General features: G+C 50.7%; 7 protein-coding genes across 7 annotated transcripts; 2 read left to right on the forward strand and 5 right to left on the reverse strand.

The window, feature by feature from the left end:
- Positions 1-754: 754 nt before the first annotated feature.
- On the reverse strand, positions 755-1267 carry ASPBRDRAFT_580777 (uncharacterized protein). The gene has a single exon (XM_067627847.1). It carries the CDS (start codon positions 1156-1158, stop codon positions 877-879), a length of 282 nt encoding a protein of 93 aa, XP_067479157.1. The 5' UTR covers positions 1159-1267; the 3' UTR covers positions 755-876.
- A 110-nt stretch (positions 1268-1377) lies between these two features.
- On the reverse strand, positions 1378-5170 carry ASPBRDRAFT_30280 (putative stress response protein Nst1; the record flags this gene model as incomplete). The annotated part of the gene is made up of 4 exons (XM_067622757.1): positions 1378-1847; positions 1904-2017; positions 2072-3964; positions 4042-5170. The coding sequence occupies 4 exons, from the start codon at positions 5168-5170 to the stop codon at positions 1378-1380; spliced, it is 3606 nt and encodes a 1201-aa protein (XP_067479158.1).
- A 2285-nt stretch (positions 5171-7455) lies between these two features.
- ASPBRDRAFT_30281 (uncharacterized protein) lies at positions 7456-9300 on the reverse strand (the record flags this gene model as incomplete). The annotated part of the gene is made up of 3 exons (XM_067622758.1): positions 7456-8463; positions 8514-8930; positions 8980-9300. The coding sequence occupies 3 exons, from the start codon at positions 9298-9300 to the stop codon at positions 7456-7458; spliced, it is 1746 nt and encodes a 581-aa protein (XP_067479159.1).
- A 342-nt stretch (positions 9301-9642) lies between these two features.
- ASPBRDRAFT_581399 (uncharacterized protein) lies at positions 9643-10420 on the forward strand. Its single transcript, XM_067627858.1, has 2 exons — positions 9643-9699; positions 9764-10420. The coding sequence occupies exon 2, from the start codon at positions 9965-9967 to the stop codon at positions 10352-10354; it is 390 nt and encodes a 129-aa protein (XP_067479160.1). The 5' UTR covers positions 9643-9699; positions 9764-9964; the 3' UTR covers positions 10355-10420.
- A 1555-nt stretch (positions 10421-11975) lies between these two features.
- On the reverse strand, positions 11976-13953 carry ASPBRDRAFT_196046 (uncharacterized protein; the record flags this gene model as incomplete). Its single annotated transcript, XM_067620929.1, has 7 exons — positions 11976-12137; positions 12191-12469; positions 12524-13342; positions 13401-13539; positions 13599-13638; positions 13694-13725; positions 13778-13953. 7 exons carry the CDS (start codon positions 13951-13953, stop codon positions 11976-11978), a joined length of 1647 nt encoding a protein of 548 aa, XP_067479161.1.
- Positions 13954-14415: 462 nt separating this feature from the next.
- Positions 14416-15207, forward strand: ASPBRDRAFT_30283 (uncharacterized protein; the record flags this gene model as incomplete). The annotated part of the gene is made up of 2 exons (XM_067622759.1): positions 14416-15011; positions 15081-15207. 2 exons carry the CDS (start codon positions 14416-14418, stop codon positions 15205-15207), a joined length of 723 nt encoding a protein of 240 aa, XP_067479162.1.
- Positions 15208-15429: 222 nt separating this feature from the next.
- Positions 15430-16603, reverse strand: ASPBRDRAFT_196048 (putative serine/threonine protein kinase; the record flags this gene model as incomplete). Its single annotated transcript, XM_067620930.1, has 5 exons — positions 15430-15690; positions 15759-15839; positions 15899-16080; positions 16160-16449; positions 16503-16603. 5 exons carry the CDS (start codon positions 16601-16603, stop codon positions 15430-15432), a joined length of 915 nt encoding a protein of 304 aa, XP_067479163.1.
- Between the last annotated feature and the right edge of the window lie 466 nt (positions 16604-17069).

Genomic DNA, 17069 nt, shown 5'->3' on the forward strand with positions numbered 1-17069 from the left:
TCTGCTTTATGAACCGAATATCTATCAACCTACCAACCTACCTTTTTCTTCCACCCGCTTCATGTCCGCCTTGAGTCGAATATATCAGTCAGTGTATCATCAACATCATACCCTTCCTCCTTCTTCTTTCTTCCTTCCTACCTTTCTTATAGTTACTAGGGAAAGGAAAATTTGAACTTCAATAGAAAGCTTGATTCCGTGCTATATAGTATATGATATTTCTTCTGTTATTTATATTTTTCTTCTATTTACTATCCCCACAGCTAGTAATGCAGCACTTACTATTATAAATTCCTACTAGTATTGCCTGGGAAGAAAAAGTAACAGAAGACACACCTCTAGAAGATGGTGCTTACTGAGTGACTACTTAGCACGAGGTAGTAGTAAATTAATAAAGGCCGCTCGTATATGACTACAGTACTGAGACGATAGACGTACTTTTCTATTCGAAGAATGTTTTGCTTTTCCTAGTATTGTATCTTCTGATCCCCACATTGTATATATACTAGTAAGTCTGATCCATAGTACTCTTCGGTAGACGTAATGTAAATTACAGACCTTTTTTCTCCTGCTTCTTCTGTAATTTTTAGACTTTGAAAATTTGTAGTAGTCCCCAGCATGACGACGATCCATCTACATACAACAACTACTATCTGACCAAGGAATACTTACTACGTTAGTTACCTTAACCAAGCTTCTCTACTCTACACAAATCTAATAACCCTACCTATCAAAGCGAAACGGGATAGAAGAAAGATAAAAGAAGAAGAAAGAGAAGAGATCGAAGAAGAGGTTTAAGAAGTACGGAATGATCAGGACCAGTCGATCGATCGGTCGACCGTCCGATAGAGATCCGATTCGTATCATGCAATTGTTTTAACACGGAGTTTCAAAACGAACATGAGGTATTGGAGGAGCTTGAAAATTTTGCTCCTTGGGAATCGCTACATAATGGGAAAAAAGAAAATAAAAGGAAAGCAAACAAAAATGGGGTTTCACTTTCAGAACACCACCTGGATTGAGGTGGAAGAGGTGCAAGCAACAAGCAAGATAGAAAAAAAAAGAGGAATGAAGAGAACAACATAACGTACATGACATGATTAATGTCCGTTCAATGTGCGTAGGAAGAGGAAATGGAAAAAGGGGAACTCGGAACATGGAGAAGCCGGGACACGAGGAGGCCCATCAGGAAAAGAAGCGAGGAGGTAGGTTGAGGAAGATAGGGATGAGGATGGAAGAAGAAGATGGGGTTGATGACATGATGGACGCTTTCAATCAGTGGAATTTTGAGGAGGAATTGGAAGGAGGGACAGGAGACGGCAAAGGGAGGAAAGTGAGGATGTCATCAATGATTCTCGTGCCAATGCCACTGGAAGCCTAGAACCCCGTAGGAGAAGAGAACTGCCGTAGCACGGATGATGTCGATGAGCCGATCCCGCCGAACGCTGGAAGACTGCTACTGGGAACCGGACTGCCGATCTCCCCTGGAACAATACTGCCTCTGTGGCCTGAGGACGCACTGTTAGTGTCCGGCTCGAACTTGACATATTCGCCCGATTCATCGCTGCGAACCGAGAACGATCCGCCTCCGTTCTGCGAGTTGCCTTCCGTGTCGCAGATGTCAAGCATTTCCTTCAACGAGATTGGGGGCTCATTGGCTGGCCGGAGCTGGTCAACCTGACGAAGGACAACTTTCACATCATGGTATCCAATGGCTCCCTTGGAAGGGCTCATCGTGTTGAGTTGCTTGCAGGCCTGGATGACCAGCAGTCGTATCGTCACGGGCCGAGAGGCATGCGCACGGTGGTGACCGCCGGGGGCAAATGCGTTGTTGGACCAGCCACTCCCTATAGATGTCGTCAGTTGATAGCACAGAAAGGACTGACGTCGAGGTGAAACTGACCAGGTCCAGTTCCCCATGTCGGACCGCTGGGGAAAGGAGACGGGCCGAAGGGAATCTGCGTACTCCATGTGTTCCCTACACTCGGGCCGATTGGGAAGCCACTATGCTTGGTTGCTATGAAGTTGTCAGCTCATGCGAGAACTCTGAAAGCTTGCCAGTGATACTTACCTAGGGGATCTGCGAACAGAGACGTTCCTGCAAAGCTGGCTCGGGTCGGTCCAGGCAGGGTTCCAGGAGCAGTTGCACCGGGAAGCGACTGGGAGAGATTCGAAGTAAACGGGACGTCACTGTCATCGAGAAGAGCACTGCTACCCAAATGCGCACTTAAATCATCCACATCGCGCTGTGCCGACCGCTTGTTTTGGTCTTGTTGGGTGCTTGACGGGCGCTTGATAGGGCTAGGCCGGGAGATCGGGAACGCATGCGCATCCAGCGGCGACGGCTCAAACGAGCTGGACGGCTGCCTGGAATGAGCATGAGACAGCCCGCTCGGCTGCGCAGCGAACGCATTTGCTATGGGTTGCTGATGGAATGCTAGGCCATGTCCTGGGTCGAGCGGAAAGCCCCGTCCAGGAGGCATGGGACGTGTTCCATTCATGCCTGGAAGCACGGGCAGCCCATTTGGCGCAGGGAACCCTCGCAGTTGGTTCATCAGCGGGCCCGAATGCGGCGGGTATGAAGGTAGCTCATGACCTATCGGCGGACGGGAGACCAGTCCCAACCCAGGCGGGTTCGATGGCGAGAATCCAGGCGGATGAGAGCGGTTCAGCGCACCAAGGGGCGACAGAGGAGTCGAGGGCTGGGGATGGTGAAGCAATGGGGGTTGTCCATGGCCCTGTTTGGAGGTAACGCTGGACGCACCGGACGACTGCGACGGCGCCATCGACCGTGGGGAAATCGAAACTTGTGATGGCTCGGTGCTTGCAGGTTGGGATCGCGGAGACGACGTATGGGAGCCCTGCTGAGACGGTTGCCGCGGCCTGGCAGGGGTCGGAGCTTTGGGGACTACAGGAGTGGCGATGTGGTAGTGCGGCGACTGCAAGTATGCAGGAAGCGCTTGGGCGTGTTGCAAGCTGGCTGGGATCGGAACCGGTCCTGTGTGTGACACTCGTTTCGCTTGGGGATCGCGCTTCTCCTGACCTTCGAACCCAGCCTTGGTAGCGGCCTCCTGATCTTTCCGTGTCTGCTCATCCCGGACTTGACGTTCTCGCTCATCCTTCGTCTTCTTCTCTCGCAAGTCGTTCTGCCGTGCTTCTTCTCGTCGCTTCTTCTCCAGCTCCTTCTGCTCTCGTTGCTTTCTCTCGATCTCAGCCTGTCGCTCCCTTTCTTCACGCAACCGCTTTTGCTTCTCCGCCTCTTTGCGGAGACGCTCCGCTTCTTGGGCTTTGCGTTCGGCTTCTCGTTTCTTCCTTTGCTCCTCGCGCTTCCTCCTTTGCTCTTCGAGCTTCTTCTCCTGTTCAGCCTTGGCTGCAGCTTCCTCTGCCGCCTTCTCCGCCTCTCTTCGTGCCTTCTCTTCTTCCTTGGCCTGCTTTTGGAGCTTCTTCTTGTCCTTCCTCTTCTGAGCTTCCCGCGCTTTCTTGGCGTTTCGTTGCTCATTCCGTGTCTGTTCCTCCATGAGCTCTTCGATCAGTTTCTGCTGGCGCTGTTCTGCGACCTTTTCTCGATAAGCTGTCAAGACGCGCTGTTCGAACATTCGGGCCGCAAAGATTTGAAACATCCGTCGGCCTTCCTCCATGCGTTGCTCTTCCGTCATGGCGTCCTGCAGAAACGTGTCAGCTTGCACTGCATCACCACCCGGCCAGTTACCGGAGCTGACCATTTCGTCCTCCTCATAATCTTCATCTTCCTGACTATCGTAGTCCTCGTCCTCTTCCTCGTCGTAGTCATCATCGTCTAAAGGACCGTGGTTGTGACCGCTATGGAGGGATTGGTGCGCTGCTGCTATGCCGTATTGGGTATCTTCTTCACGTTGCATCCGGCGCTCGGCTAGTTGCTCCATCATGTCGATGAAATGTTTCCCGTCGTTCTTTAACAGATCGTCCGCGACTGTAAGGATGCCATCTGTAAGTGGTGCAAAGAGATTAGTAACTGGCTCCCGATAGAAAATCAAAATAATAAGCGTAGAATGGTCGCTTTACCTTTGACAGTTAGACTATTCCCAAAGGCGAAAAAATCCGCGCGGGCTGCACGGGTCTCTTCGTCTTCGTACTCGTCGTCGCTGTACGGCTCGTCATCCTCATCATCCTCATCATAGTCCTCCTCCAGATCCTCGTCGTCTTCGGGCAACTCATGTATCCGGCCTCGGGAGGGATGAAACTGGCCTTGTGTCCGTGTATGTTGACCGGGGGATCGTAGAGGCGGGTGGTATAGACGCGGAGGCGGGACCATCGGCGGGCCCTTCTCGAACGAGCCTTGGTTGTTGTTGGCGTACTGTTCTAACTCCTCGTAATAGGCGTCATATAGTACTTCCAGTTCCTCTTCGATAGCCGTCCTTTTCCTCCCACATACGGTACAACTGCACGAGTGCTTCTGCTGCTCCTTCATCTTTTTCAAGACCGCGTCCTTTTCAACCTTGACGAGCTGGCGTCGCTCCTCCTCCCCAAGCTCAAGCCAGAACGTCTTGATGTTCTCTCGCTCTTCTTGCGTGGAGGTGTTCCAGATGCTGCGGTCCTTACTCGTTTTCAGAAGCGTGTGAGGCAGATGCGGCGGTAAAGGCGGGGGCAGATGTTGTGACATGGAGACAGAAGGAGTGGACAGTGGAGTCGAACTTTCATCGCCCATGGTCTGTGAGCCGGTCCGATTCTTTTTTCCTTTCTTCTTCTTGGATTTCCGAGCCGTGGCATTTTGTTGGTGGCCGGGTTGCCCATTTGACTGGCTCGGCGGGTCATCCTGATCATGTGTCGCGTCGTCGTTAATCTCCTCGTAGTACATTTCGCCGTTGGCGCGTTCATCGAGGTCGTGGTCGTCGGATACATGAGATCCTGGCGCGGTAGGGCTCAGACCGTTCTGCTCGGACATGTCCGCGGAGATGTGCCCGTTTCCGAACTGACGCTCCGCAGCCAAGCGGGCGGCCTGTTTTTGTCTGCGTTTTTGCTTCTTGCGGTTTACGGACACGGGTTTAGAGTCTGATAAGGGAAGTTGGGCGTGGTGGTGGTGGTCGTTGGGCGCATGGGCCTCGCCGTTTGTGGCGTGTGCAGGGATGGATGTCGACGCAGGATCGGACATTGTGGAACCGGGATTCGGCCGGGGCGTTTGCGGCGGAGCCATGGAGAGGATGAGAGGACTTGAGAGGCTCAGATAGCGATGAGCAGGGAGGACGAAGAGGGCGGGCTTCTCAGTCTCCTAGGATGTTCCGACCTAAGCACCATGCTAGGGAAGCGTTCCGGCGGGAAAAAGTCAGCAGGAGGGCACGGCGGAGATAGCCAGGTAATAGACATGAGCAAACGCAAGCTCACCGGACAGCGGTCGGACGCAGGGGAGGAAAATAAGGGACTAGGGTGAGGCCCAAAAACCAGGATGTCTGGTGAATCCTACGAGGCAAGCGTAAGACAAAAAGGGCCGCGGGTGGGAAGCAGGCGCCCAGGTGAATTGGGGGTGAATCCCAAGGGTCGACAAACGGGGAACGAGGGCGGAGAGGGGTGGAAAGGACCCGGACCGCACGACAAGAGAGGGGAGGGGGACAGGACAGCAGAGCGTTTCAATCCCCAACGATCGGGGGAGGTAGGGAATAAGCGGGGAGAGAGGAATGGAGAAAGGCGAGGCGGACTAAAGCGAGTGAAAGCACCAAAAGGGAGATGGAGGAGGGGATTCGGCGACACGCGCAGACACAGCGAGATGGTGATGGGGTTTGGATGGTGGACCTTGACGCCGGGCGTTGGGCTCTCTGGATGGTTGCCGTGCCGCTGGCCGCAACTGGATTAGCCGCCGCAAGCGAGGAAAGCCTCAGTTCTCAGGCTTCATCTACTCAATTCACTACTTAAACGAACTATAATCATTCTCTTTTATCCATTTACCTACATAGATATCCTTACTGTGTATATTCCATGATGATTAAGATTCCCCTGAAATCACCACCAACAAGATAGTCAGGAGAACTCCCCCCTCTCCAGTAAAGTTCGCACTTGTTGAACTGCCCACCATAGAGATCTATGCAATCAAGCGCCCACCTCAGATCACCTGCTAAGCTTAAGCGCCCTTTTTTGCCAGCCACGCAGCCAGTCAAGCAGCCCAAAAAAGGAACATGCAAACTGAGCTTGTGTCGGAGAGGTACGTACTCCAGAGTATCCTCCAACTTCCCCCTACTTCTCCTATCACTACTCACAGACTCTCGGAATACCGTCGGAATTTAGCTCCTATTATGACCGGGGTGTACATAGTACTATTATAGCGTTCCCTCAATATTCCTACTCTCTCCTGCGGGGTTACAAGTAAAGCTAACAGATAAAGAAGGGGGACAATCTCCTGATCGGCGCGCACATTCCATCCTGACATGATGTGATGCTGTCAGCCCATCGGGTGGATTACACACATCCCTAGATTGGGAAAGAAAATATGTTGAGCGATGAACATGTTGGTTTTTGAGACTGGCCTGCCCCATGGGCAGGTGATCCAACTTAACAGGTGTTCGTTTAGTTTTAGCATGGATGTCTCACTCTTACGCTCTATCCCCCGAGTGCGGAGTAACTAATCTCCCCACTGACCGCCGTAGTGGTCTACTGTTGGATCGCACAATCAATAGTTAGTTTCAATGTTTGTGAGGGGAAATAACAGTCGGAAAATTCACAAGAATGGCAAGCAGCATTATCCACATGTTGTAGGTTTCGGAAACTGCCAATGTAAATTTCCAGTAGTTGTGGATGTTTTGTAGGATACAGATCTCTTCCTAGGATAATAGAAGCAAAGTAGGCACAGCTATCTGAAGGTCTATTGCACAAATCTGTTCGAATTGGTCGTTCGGCTACAAAGTAGCGATCAACAGGTGAATCTAAAGAAAACTAAGAAAATGAATCTATAGAGGGTGGATCTGGGAATCTCTGTGATCCTCTTGGCTGACCTAGTCTTACAGTCCAATGTAAATTTGGTCTTCCCCAACTTCTTCTCATAATTATCCCTGCAGACTACCCACAACTACACCAATGGAGAGTTCGAATCTGCGTCCGTCTGAAAGCCGAATGAAAGACCGACAGCCTTAGAGCATGTCAATCATGCCATCGGAGCATGACCAGAGCAACCGACTGGAATTCTGGGCAGATCACCCAGCATATAAGGGTGCTCACGACTGTCATCAAGCTGAGGCCTGGCACGGCATTTGGCAGCGTGTAAAATCGTGGTCAACGGCTTCCCTGTTCTCAGGTAAAGGCGTCCCTGTCTTGATCAAGGAGTGGTTGGCAGATCTTCCGCTTCGAATGCTTCGGAGGTCGGCAGGATAGACGCCATCCCTGTCGATGCTGTCTGCGTTCGTTGTATGGCTCAAATGCAAAATGTCTGGTAGCCATTGAATTTCGAGGCACTCTTTCTGCCCGCAAAAAGAAAAACGACGCCTGAAGGCGTGTCTAAGTCGCAGTCAGGAGCTCTGCTTCGAGCATACCGACTTCTGTTCGATCGCCGGAATAGTCACCGTCATCGCCGCTGCTATCATCATCCTCTTCCTTAAAGACCGCAGATATAACTTCGGCATACAGCGACTCGGTTGGCTTTCTTATGACTGTCCCTTTAGGTGTTCGGAAGAACCCAAGTTGCGGTGGACACAAGACAATCCGGGATCGGTGGATTTGCGCGTGATCAGAGGCGACGGAATTGGCTTCTTCGACATATGGCCAAATGGCGTCCAGCAGCTCATCTTTGCTCATTTCTTGATATGAACTTTGCCTAGGTTCAATGAGGAGCACGGGTTCTGGGCGACCATTTCCCACAATCAAAGCCCCTGTGACATGAGGGTCTCCCCTCAGGATGGTCTCCATGGGGATAGGCCACACCTTAAGCTTATTCTCCAGCACGATTATATCTTCGGTACGAGAGTGAAAACGCCACAAACCAGCTTTTGTGGGGTGAGGCTTGAATAAGTCTTTGGTGCGCCACGTGTGTACCATGGGATAATTATGAGCAAGGGATAGATAGGGCCGTGAGCTTTCAGTTGGGTGCAGGACCAGCTCGTAGACGTCATCACCCACAGCCTGCATCTCAAATTCCGGACAATTGTTGAACTCAATATACTGCCACTCTCCTGGCTGGGGATTGAGGGCCTGGATATGGCATGTTTCAATAGAGCCATACATCTGACGTATGTTTGTTACCTCGCTGAGCTTATTTCCAACACTAGGTGCCAACGCTCCTCCACCGAAAAGGATGAAATCAAGCTGTCGTGCCTGGTCATAAGCGCCCGGCTCAAGCACCCACTGCTCCACCAAAGATGGTGGCACGTATATGGCTCGTATCTGCGGCTGTTGTTTCATGATGGCGCTCAGCAGGGCCCCGCTTGGTGGAACAGTAAGAGGCCCCATGACAAAACTAGCCGTACGTGAAATGAGAGGCAAAAGAGTGAAAGCATGGAGGCCAGCTAGCTATCGGTCCATAAGCTCAAGGATTCGAGAAAGCGCATGGAGTCACTTACGTGGTGAGGCGGAAAGGGGGAGTAATAACGTCCTGGCGGAGAAAAATTGAATTGATCTGCATTTTGCGCACGGCGCCCCTCTGGGACAGACACGAATGTATCATGGTCAGCGCAGGCAAAAGTGCCGTGAGTGTATTGAACCAGCTTTGGCTGGCCCGTCGTGCCGGAAGTGTGCAAAATCAGGCAACGCTTGTTTTGGAGTTCTTGAAACGAAGCATTCCAATGGAATGGAGAGGCCTTGGACTTGAAAAGCTCGGCCAGTGTTGGCACCTGCAAAGATTGCATGAATGGGTCGAATTGCTGAAGGCTTTCTGCAATCGAGCACATGACGTCCGCATAGAGAAGGCCATAGACGTCTGCTTCCTGCAACAGGCCTAGATTTTGAATAGCGGTGTTTTGAGGAGAGACGAACATTGCCTTTCTCATAAGTCAGAATCGGATATTCTTCTGGAGGACAGGCACATACATTCAACCCGCACTTCATGAGCGCCAGCAGCAAAATTGGGTAGCGGAGGTCAGGAGGGCCAATGTAGGCCAATGTTGTCTTTTTGGGCACTCCATCAAAAGCGCGCTCAAGCCACCAAGCCATATGGTCTACTGCCGCCGCCATTTTTTTCATGTTTATGTCTTTGAAGCCATCTGCGACGCTTTTCGTCTTGGGAATCGCAGCAAATACACGTTCAGGCTCGTCATGGGCGTAATAATCGAGTATGTCAGGAAGCAGCCGATGTCCTCTAAACTTTTCCCCGCCCCGAACCCATGACTCCGTGCCGTTACAAGCAGCCATTTTGAGATCTGGTGAAGATCGCCTAATTCTCTAGCAGTTTGGATCTGGAAAGACCTGACGATCTCCAAGGTCGTAAACGCAGACGAGATAGTTGCCGTTATAATATGACTGCACAGGGAAATTGGCCGTGGCGGGCTATTTCAAAACTCTTGTGGTGGGTAGGCAGTCGGTCACTAAACCAAGTGCAAAGAACCTTAGCCCAAGCAAATGCCACAGACTGGTCGCGAGTAAGCACGTTTTCACCCCTCGTGGGAATCCATCAACCTGCGTGTCTAGGTCTGCACTAAGTTGGTCTTTTGATCAATGATAGCAGGGCGACCCGTGCCTGCATGTCTAAGCCCGTGGGCCGCACCAGGAACACCGTGAAGAATAGGAAACTAACAGGAAGACTGCTGTATTGTAAGTGTAATCGGTTGAGCGGACCGGAGGAAGGTTCAGTTAGTTAATTGTCACTACTGACTAGCACGCACACACTGAATGAGAGTGGGCTCTCGTTCGGAAATGGCCGCTGTCCCGCGCCGTGACGACTGGCGGGCCGCTGGCACTTGTACCAACGAGTCTAGTAGATAGTTCATACGCTCCTTTGATTTGGCCCCCCCAATTGTGCGACCGAATCATCGAAGATGGTGTCCAGGTTTAACCCAGGACCAGCTTATCGTATGACATGGACGCACATAGGCACTTACACCCCTATCGTCTTCTTCACTGCACCATGTGGCGCCTGGTTGGCCATGAGGTACTTCGCACTTGCCTCGACTATTTTGTTAGTGGAATAATGATAGAAGCACTAGGGAATGCCGATCAGCCTGGCCCAGGTGTGCGCCCGTGGAACAGAAGACTGCTCCACAATTGCATCTGTGATGGTCGTTTCCAGATCAATTCCGCCCCGGTGTTATCTCACACAGAAGTTGGCACGTACCGGCGGCCGGCCCAGATGGAATTTGAGATTGACGTCTTGACGGTTCGGCTCACCATGGTTCAAGTGTGGAGGCCTGAGATTGCTGCAACATCATTGCTCGAACCCCAATCGAAGGATTCTTCCAAGAGCCGATAGAGGCAATCCTGGGAGACTAATGACTTCATTGACCGTCCACTACCTTCCATAAACGTCAAGACTGGTCTCAATTTTGATGTTTTGTGGCCGTTGGGTTTATGAACCGCGCTTGGAAATAAGCGGTGACGGTTTCAGTAGATGCCGAAGGAAGCGAGCCAGACTGCCAGAGATAGATGGTCCCCATAAAATCCGTAGAGGCCGTCCGGCGAGAACCACCATTGAGAACGGATGATAATTGCGAAGTCCGCCGGGCCCATTCCGCTCAATTCTTTGATTCGCAGAACGGTTAATGGCGCATCCTCTCGCGTCCCGAATAAATCGACGGCGTCCGGAGACAACGCCCGACCCAAAAGGTCATGGCTGAAGGGGGGTCCTAGTATTAAGCATTTCATTGCAACTGCCTAACGGCTGCCAAAAGCCGTCTTGGTTTTGAGATGAGTGGCTGCCAGAGCTTATTTGCCGAGCTTTCTGAGCAAATGTAGACAAGCACTATATGAAGGGTCCAGCCACAATAAGCAGGTGCTAGTAAAGCATCTACAATAGTGGGCATATCTCTTCCAATTCTCTGTGTGTTGCATCGCAGGCTTGTCGCCAATGTAGGCTCACAGCCGACGGCTGACAGCTAGAGACACTTCTGGGAAAAAGAACGGTAGACCTGCTATGGCAAAGTGAGGGGCATCGTCAAACCTCAGGTTTATCATCCTATCGTGCAAGCAACAATCTAGAGCTTTTTCAGAGGGCGGCTGATTCTAACTTAGCCCGCAGATAAGTTTTCATTGTGAAAAGCATGCGTCGATTGTCGAGTGACGGGCGCCGTCCATTCGGTCCGTGGTCGCATATTGCGAGTCAGAGCCAATCCAGCAGATGAGGAGTAGAGAAGGTGACGCTTCTAACTTTTAAGGCGATCATAGACCCACGGCGATTTTGTTAGCTTGATTAGCAGTCATAAAGACGAAGCACGCATTTCCTTACCAGATGCGCTCGATGGAGCATGAGTGTGAGTGGAACGGCAGCTTCCAGTTCTGAGAGGACTTCCTAACTGACTCTCAAGTGACCAAGCTGAGAGTCGTACGCGCTATTTTGGAGCAGACAGCAGAAAACTCTTCCTTTGAATGAAGCGGTCGCACTCATCTTCGGCTTTTGACACTAGTATATGCAAGAGAGCTGCGCCGCAAACTGAACTGCAACCGAGTTTGATTATCATACGCTAGTGACAGACAGGGGTATCTAGCTGGACTGAAAATTTGAGCGCAGAAGATAGTAGTGCAGCGAGGAGTTGAGGATGGTTTAAGTAGAAGTTGATCTCTACGATTTGTTTACATCATGGGTGGTTTCGGTATTTTCTTTGTCCTATTACGCCTCAATCCCCCCCGCCGCCCCGTCTAATATAAATAGCATCGGCCCACTGGGATAAAGTAGTATGTGCTTTGTATTCATAAATAGTAGACTATGGAATCATGGGCATGAATACTCAGCAAAATCCTCCAGATCAAAAAGTTCATGTGCACTGTCCAGGTCTTGCTTCAGCATTGGCCAGGTTTCACACCTCATGACGCAGGATCGAATAGTCTCACTCGCTTGGTTATTTTGACTTGAAGTTTGCTAAAACTACAACGCGTACCTAGCCAAAAACCAGATTCTTGATATATTGCCCAATCTTGCTCACTGTTCCGGTATCTGTCTCATAGCCAACAGCTGCCCGTGCCCGATCTTCTTCATCAAAAGCCGCCGCCGCTGTAAAGTCCATTTCAGATGGACGAACCAGCTTGGAGCGATAGTAAATCTAAACGAACGGTCAGTCAATAGCACTGAGAGCTTCCAATGGCAAATACTCACCTTGTAGCCAAAATAATCTAGGAAGAATAGGGGCGCCGCAATGTAGGATGAAAACCAGCTCTTTGCAGATCCCTTCTCACCGAAGGGGAAGCACGCTAGGTAGAATTCGCACCCTGCGATAAAGAGGACTACAACGAGGCCAAGAAACTGGGCGTATGGTGCAGTTCGGTCTCTGAAAGGCAATGTCTTCTTGTCGATACCCTGCGCAGCAAGACCCTGTCGGAATCGGATATGGGATATAAAGATGCCAGACCATTGGAACAAGGCGGATACAGATACCTGTGACAAATCAGCTATTAGGAAAAAATGATTATGAACAGGCGTAATACTAACCAGAGATGAGAACCAGCCATAGACGGTAGCCCCAGTGTCGTTACAGTTGAGGTAGCATAGAGCTCCTCCTATAGTAAGGCTAAGGGCTAGAGAGACGTAGGGCCTCCCGACAGTGTCTTTGCGGCCAAAGAAAGGATGTATAATGGCCATGTCGGACAAGGCTGCAAGACTGCGACTAGCGATATATGCACTGGTAATGCCACAGCTGACCACTGTTAAGAAGATGAAGCCGTTTGTGATGTGTGCTAGCCACATCACGCCCGCACGCTCGATGGCAATGACGAAAGGGCTCCCTAAGGTGCCACTTCCATTGATGAGGTTGTCGTCGTCGTAAGGCACGCACATGCCCACAAGCCAAACATTGACCACGAAGAATGAAAACATGCGCCAGAACACTGGGTACACAGTTCTCTTTATGGTTCGGCGGGGGTCCTTGGCTTCTCCAGCAATGACCGCGATATGCTCTCCGCCACCAAAGCTGAACAGCGCTTGGACAAACGCCTTAGAGATACCTTTGATGCCGTTGTTGAATGCGCCGGGACTGCGCCAGTAGCGAAACTCGATCGGGCCATGTGTGGCCGAGATACCACCCGAAGTCATGATAAACATGAAGAAAATCATGACAAATATCGCCAGGACCTTGACGAAAGACATCATGTACTCAACATGACCGTAGATCCGCACACCGAAGCAATTGGCCGCGGCAATGACAACCAGGAAGATGGTAATGTACGCTGCAAGTGGGACAACCTCTGTTGCTGGCCAAAATTCAAGCACAGAGACAGCTGCAGTTATTTCGGCAGGAATGCAGATTACCCACTGCCAGCACTGATCAGTAGTCGTTCATACATCGTCTCAATTTGGTAGAGCTACCTACTGAGAACCAAAAGTTGATGCCGACCGCGAATCCAAATGCGGGTTCCACATACTCGATGCATTGTCTGATAAAGCCCCCATGCACCGGCTTGAAGGTCGTCATTTCTCCGATGGAGGTATACTGCAAGTACACTACAAATCTAATGATAGGTTGACATGTCAGCAAATCCGCCGTTATAGTGCCGCTTGACAGACTTACGCAGTGATCGTGTATGCAACGGCGATACCACCAGGGCCAGCTACATGCTGCTATTAGCTACAAGAGCCTTTGCTGCTTCTCGCAGGGAGTCTTACCATACTTCAGTGCGGTGCCTGTACCGACCCACCTAGGTGAATTTGTCAATGAGAGTGCGCCAGCAGCATAAATGGATGTCCTACAAGCCAGTTCCCACGCCAGCACCAAAGGTCATCATCATAATCTGACGACTACTGAGCGACCGGTGATAGCCAACATCCTCGTTTGCTCCTAAGAGCTCACAGTCTCCCTTGACAACATCCTTCTCCAAATCGTTGGTGTCGACAACGGTGTGTTTAACGTCCACTTTGTCTGTCATAGTAACGATAGCTTGCCTCACTTGTTACGTGTGCATCAAGGAAAGGGTCTATAGTGGCAACTTATATGCCAATTCTGGTAGATGGCATAAGAGGCATGATAAGTGTCATTGGCCATCATGGCCGCCGTATCTGAAAAGCGGCAGCGAAATGGAGATATTGCGTCCGAGATAAGCTAGGCTGGAGCTTTGATAGCGACTCGCGGCGTTAACAGCCAGTTGTAGATAATAGTACGGAGTAGTCCGAGTCCTTTCCCCATTTCTGTATGAGGAAAAGTTGGAGTTTAGTAGAAGCAAAAGTGGGGTTGCTGATCATCTGTGCTCTATGACCCATGTCTACTAGTTTTAGAGTCAGGTGTATAAGAAGGTAGACCAATGGCCTGGCCAAGTTCAACGAAAGCCAAACCTTCTACCACTCTCCCAACTCTTCCAATTTGGTCCCTATAATAGATCAGCACCAGCACCATGACCGGCAGTAAGAATGTGGTGTTCGACATTGTCGGCACACTGGTCTCCTACGATATCCTCTTCGATGCGATCGACACGCAACTGGGCGACCGCCTCCGTGCGGAGGGCATCAAGCCATCCTTGCTAGGATACACCTGGATTGAGGTCGCGGAGCGCGAGTACACATATCTGAGCTTGTCGGCCCAGTATAAGCCCTTCGCCACTTGTCTGGAGTTGCTCTTCTACCGAATGCTCAAGATGGCTGGCATCGAAGACCCGCGCAGCTTTGCCACGAAGAGCGATCTTGAGTTTATCATGAGTAGATATGCCAAACTTGGACTACGTCCAGGAGCGGCCGAGTGCGTCACTAAGCTGCGTGATGCTGGATTCACTGTCTGGGCGCTCACAGCGGGGGACGCTGCGAGGGTGGGGGGATATTTCGCCAACGCTGGTCTTGAATGGCCCGCAGAGAATCTGAAATCCTGTGACTCACAGGGCATAGGCAAGCCAGACTTGCGAGTGTACCAACCGCTCCTCGAGCAGCTTTCCCAGCACGGACAACCCTGGTTTGCTGCTGGTCATATGTGGGACGTTTCGGCGGCTCGTCGTGCGGGGTGAGTACAGCTGCACTAAATGACGCGTTATCGCGGCGGAGATAGGAGTAGCTCACACATGACACACAGGTATAAAGGAGCATACTGCAGCATCTGGGAGAAGGAGCCTATTGTGGAATTATTTGGAGAGATGGAAGTCATGGCAGAGACCCTTCCCGCGATGGCTGATAAGATTATTGCTGCGGAAAACAAGTGAGCAGGATGGAGTGACGGCCGAGGGGGACAGGCATATCGGCTCTAGCTTGGTCACTAAATACTAGTCTGTAACCAGTGCACTGCGAAAGTGATCAAAAGAACATTGAGTTGCCCAATACTAAAAGAATAGTACCCTTCGAAACCTTGCACATCCCTTTCATTACTACGACTTTACTCAATTAGACTTGTGTTTGGAAATAGGCATCTCGATGGCTCTATTGCTCTAATGCTCTCCACGCTTCTGATGCATCTGCTCCCACTCTTGCTTGGGATACCAGCCCACCGTTCTCTCTGACTTTTCGGTAAACCACTCATCCTGCAGGAGCTCCTTCACAGTAGGTCGGTCTCTTGGGTCAAGCTTCATAATCCTAAGAACAAACGCCTTGTCTGCATCGCAGATCTCCCTTTCACGCAGATACCTAAACGGCTTCAGTTTTTCGGGTGGGATAACAGACATGACGCGCATGATATTTTCTTGAGTCTCCTGGTCGGAAATCTCCTTGTAAGAGATTGGGAGAAGGGCCCAAACCATTGATGTTGCAGCACCAAAACCTTAACGTCATACAACTCGTGCCCTTCTGGCACATCCGGCTCGAAAAGGTGGAAATCGAACCCCCAGATCAGGTTGATCAGCTAGGGGAGTATTAGTCTTGCTATGTCATACTAAGGGGTCGGGGCCAACTAGCTGTCACTCCAAAACTCCAGATATCTGCAGCAGTGCCCCATGGAATTTCAAGATGCACCTCGGGGGCCCGAAAGAGGCTTGTTCCTGTCTGCACACCGTCCTGGGCGTATTCCGAATCGGTAGGGAAGACGCCGCCACAGTCAGCCAATTGGACGTCTGAAAACCGACTCTCTTCGTTGCTGTAGTTCACTAGGATGTTGCTCGGTTTTTATGTCTGAAGGCACTGTCAGGATGACCATAACGTATGGAGGCATGGGAAGTTTTGGACCTGTGTGAACATAGCCCTCCTCATGCAACACTTGCAAGGCTTCCAGCACATTCTTGGCTACGTACTTGATTTCCTGCCTTGTAAGTCTTTCTTTCCTAGACGCCCGGGTCACATCGTCATCAAGGTACTTCAGAACAATAGCTGGAGGCTCCGCCGGATCATGTATCTCATACAGGAGGGGCCGCAGGTTCGGGCAGCGATTCTGATAACGGTTGAGAACGTCACGCTCATTCTGGAGGCGCCAATGGCCTTCTACGCTCTTCACAACAACGGGGCTCTTGTGTTGATTCCTATTGGTTGTGGCTTAGTATTTAAGAGTTGACCCAGGACGACCAGCGCTTACACTGCAAGATATACGAATTCCGAAATCTGCGGGGTAACTTTATAGGTACCTACTTTACCGATGAGGCGCTCACCCAGAGAAAAAAGAGATCTGGTTGTCATTAGAGGTAGTGGTGATCGATTGTCCACATTTCCATGAATCGTACCAAGGAAGGGAGCGAGGAATCAACATGGGGTTCCTGTGGCGTTCAAAACCACGCCAAGGTTCAAGCAGGTTAGGTAATAAGCTGGTATTGATTCTTACAAGCAAACAGAAAACGCTCGCGAAAGTTGAACTATGCAGAAAAATGAAGAACAAGTCTTAAAGCTACAATAGATAGTTTGCTGGGAGAGACACCATAGGACTGATAAGAGTTACTATAGTGTATGGAGGAACCATGTATTGATAAGCCTATCCTGAGATGTTCGACTCATGTCTCCACTTGACAGGATTTACCAACGTCTGTGCTTTACAAGCTTATGCCTTGGTCACCTGTGATGCTTCTAGCTATCAGTATATGATGCTTTGATTAAACACCGGCAAATTAATACTGTCTGCATGTACTTATCCCGCAAGGTATCGAAGGAG

The sequence above is a fragment of the Aspergillus brasiliensis genome (genome assembly GCF_001889945.1).
Source record: "Aspergillus brasiliensis CBS 101740 unplaced genomic scaffold ASPBRscaffold_6, whole genome shotgun sequence".
NCBI lineage: Eukaryota > Fungi > Ascomycota > Eurotiomycetes > Eurotiales > Aspergillaceae > Aspergillus > Aspergillus brasiliensis.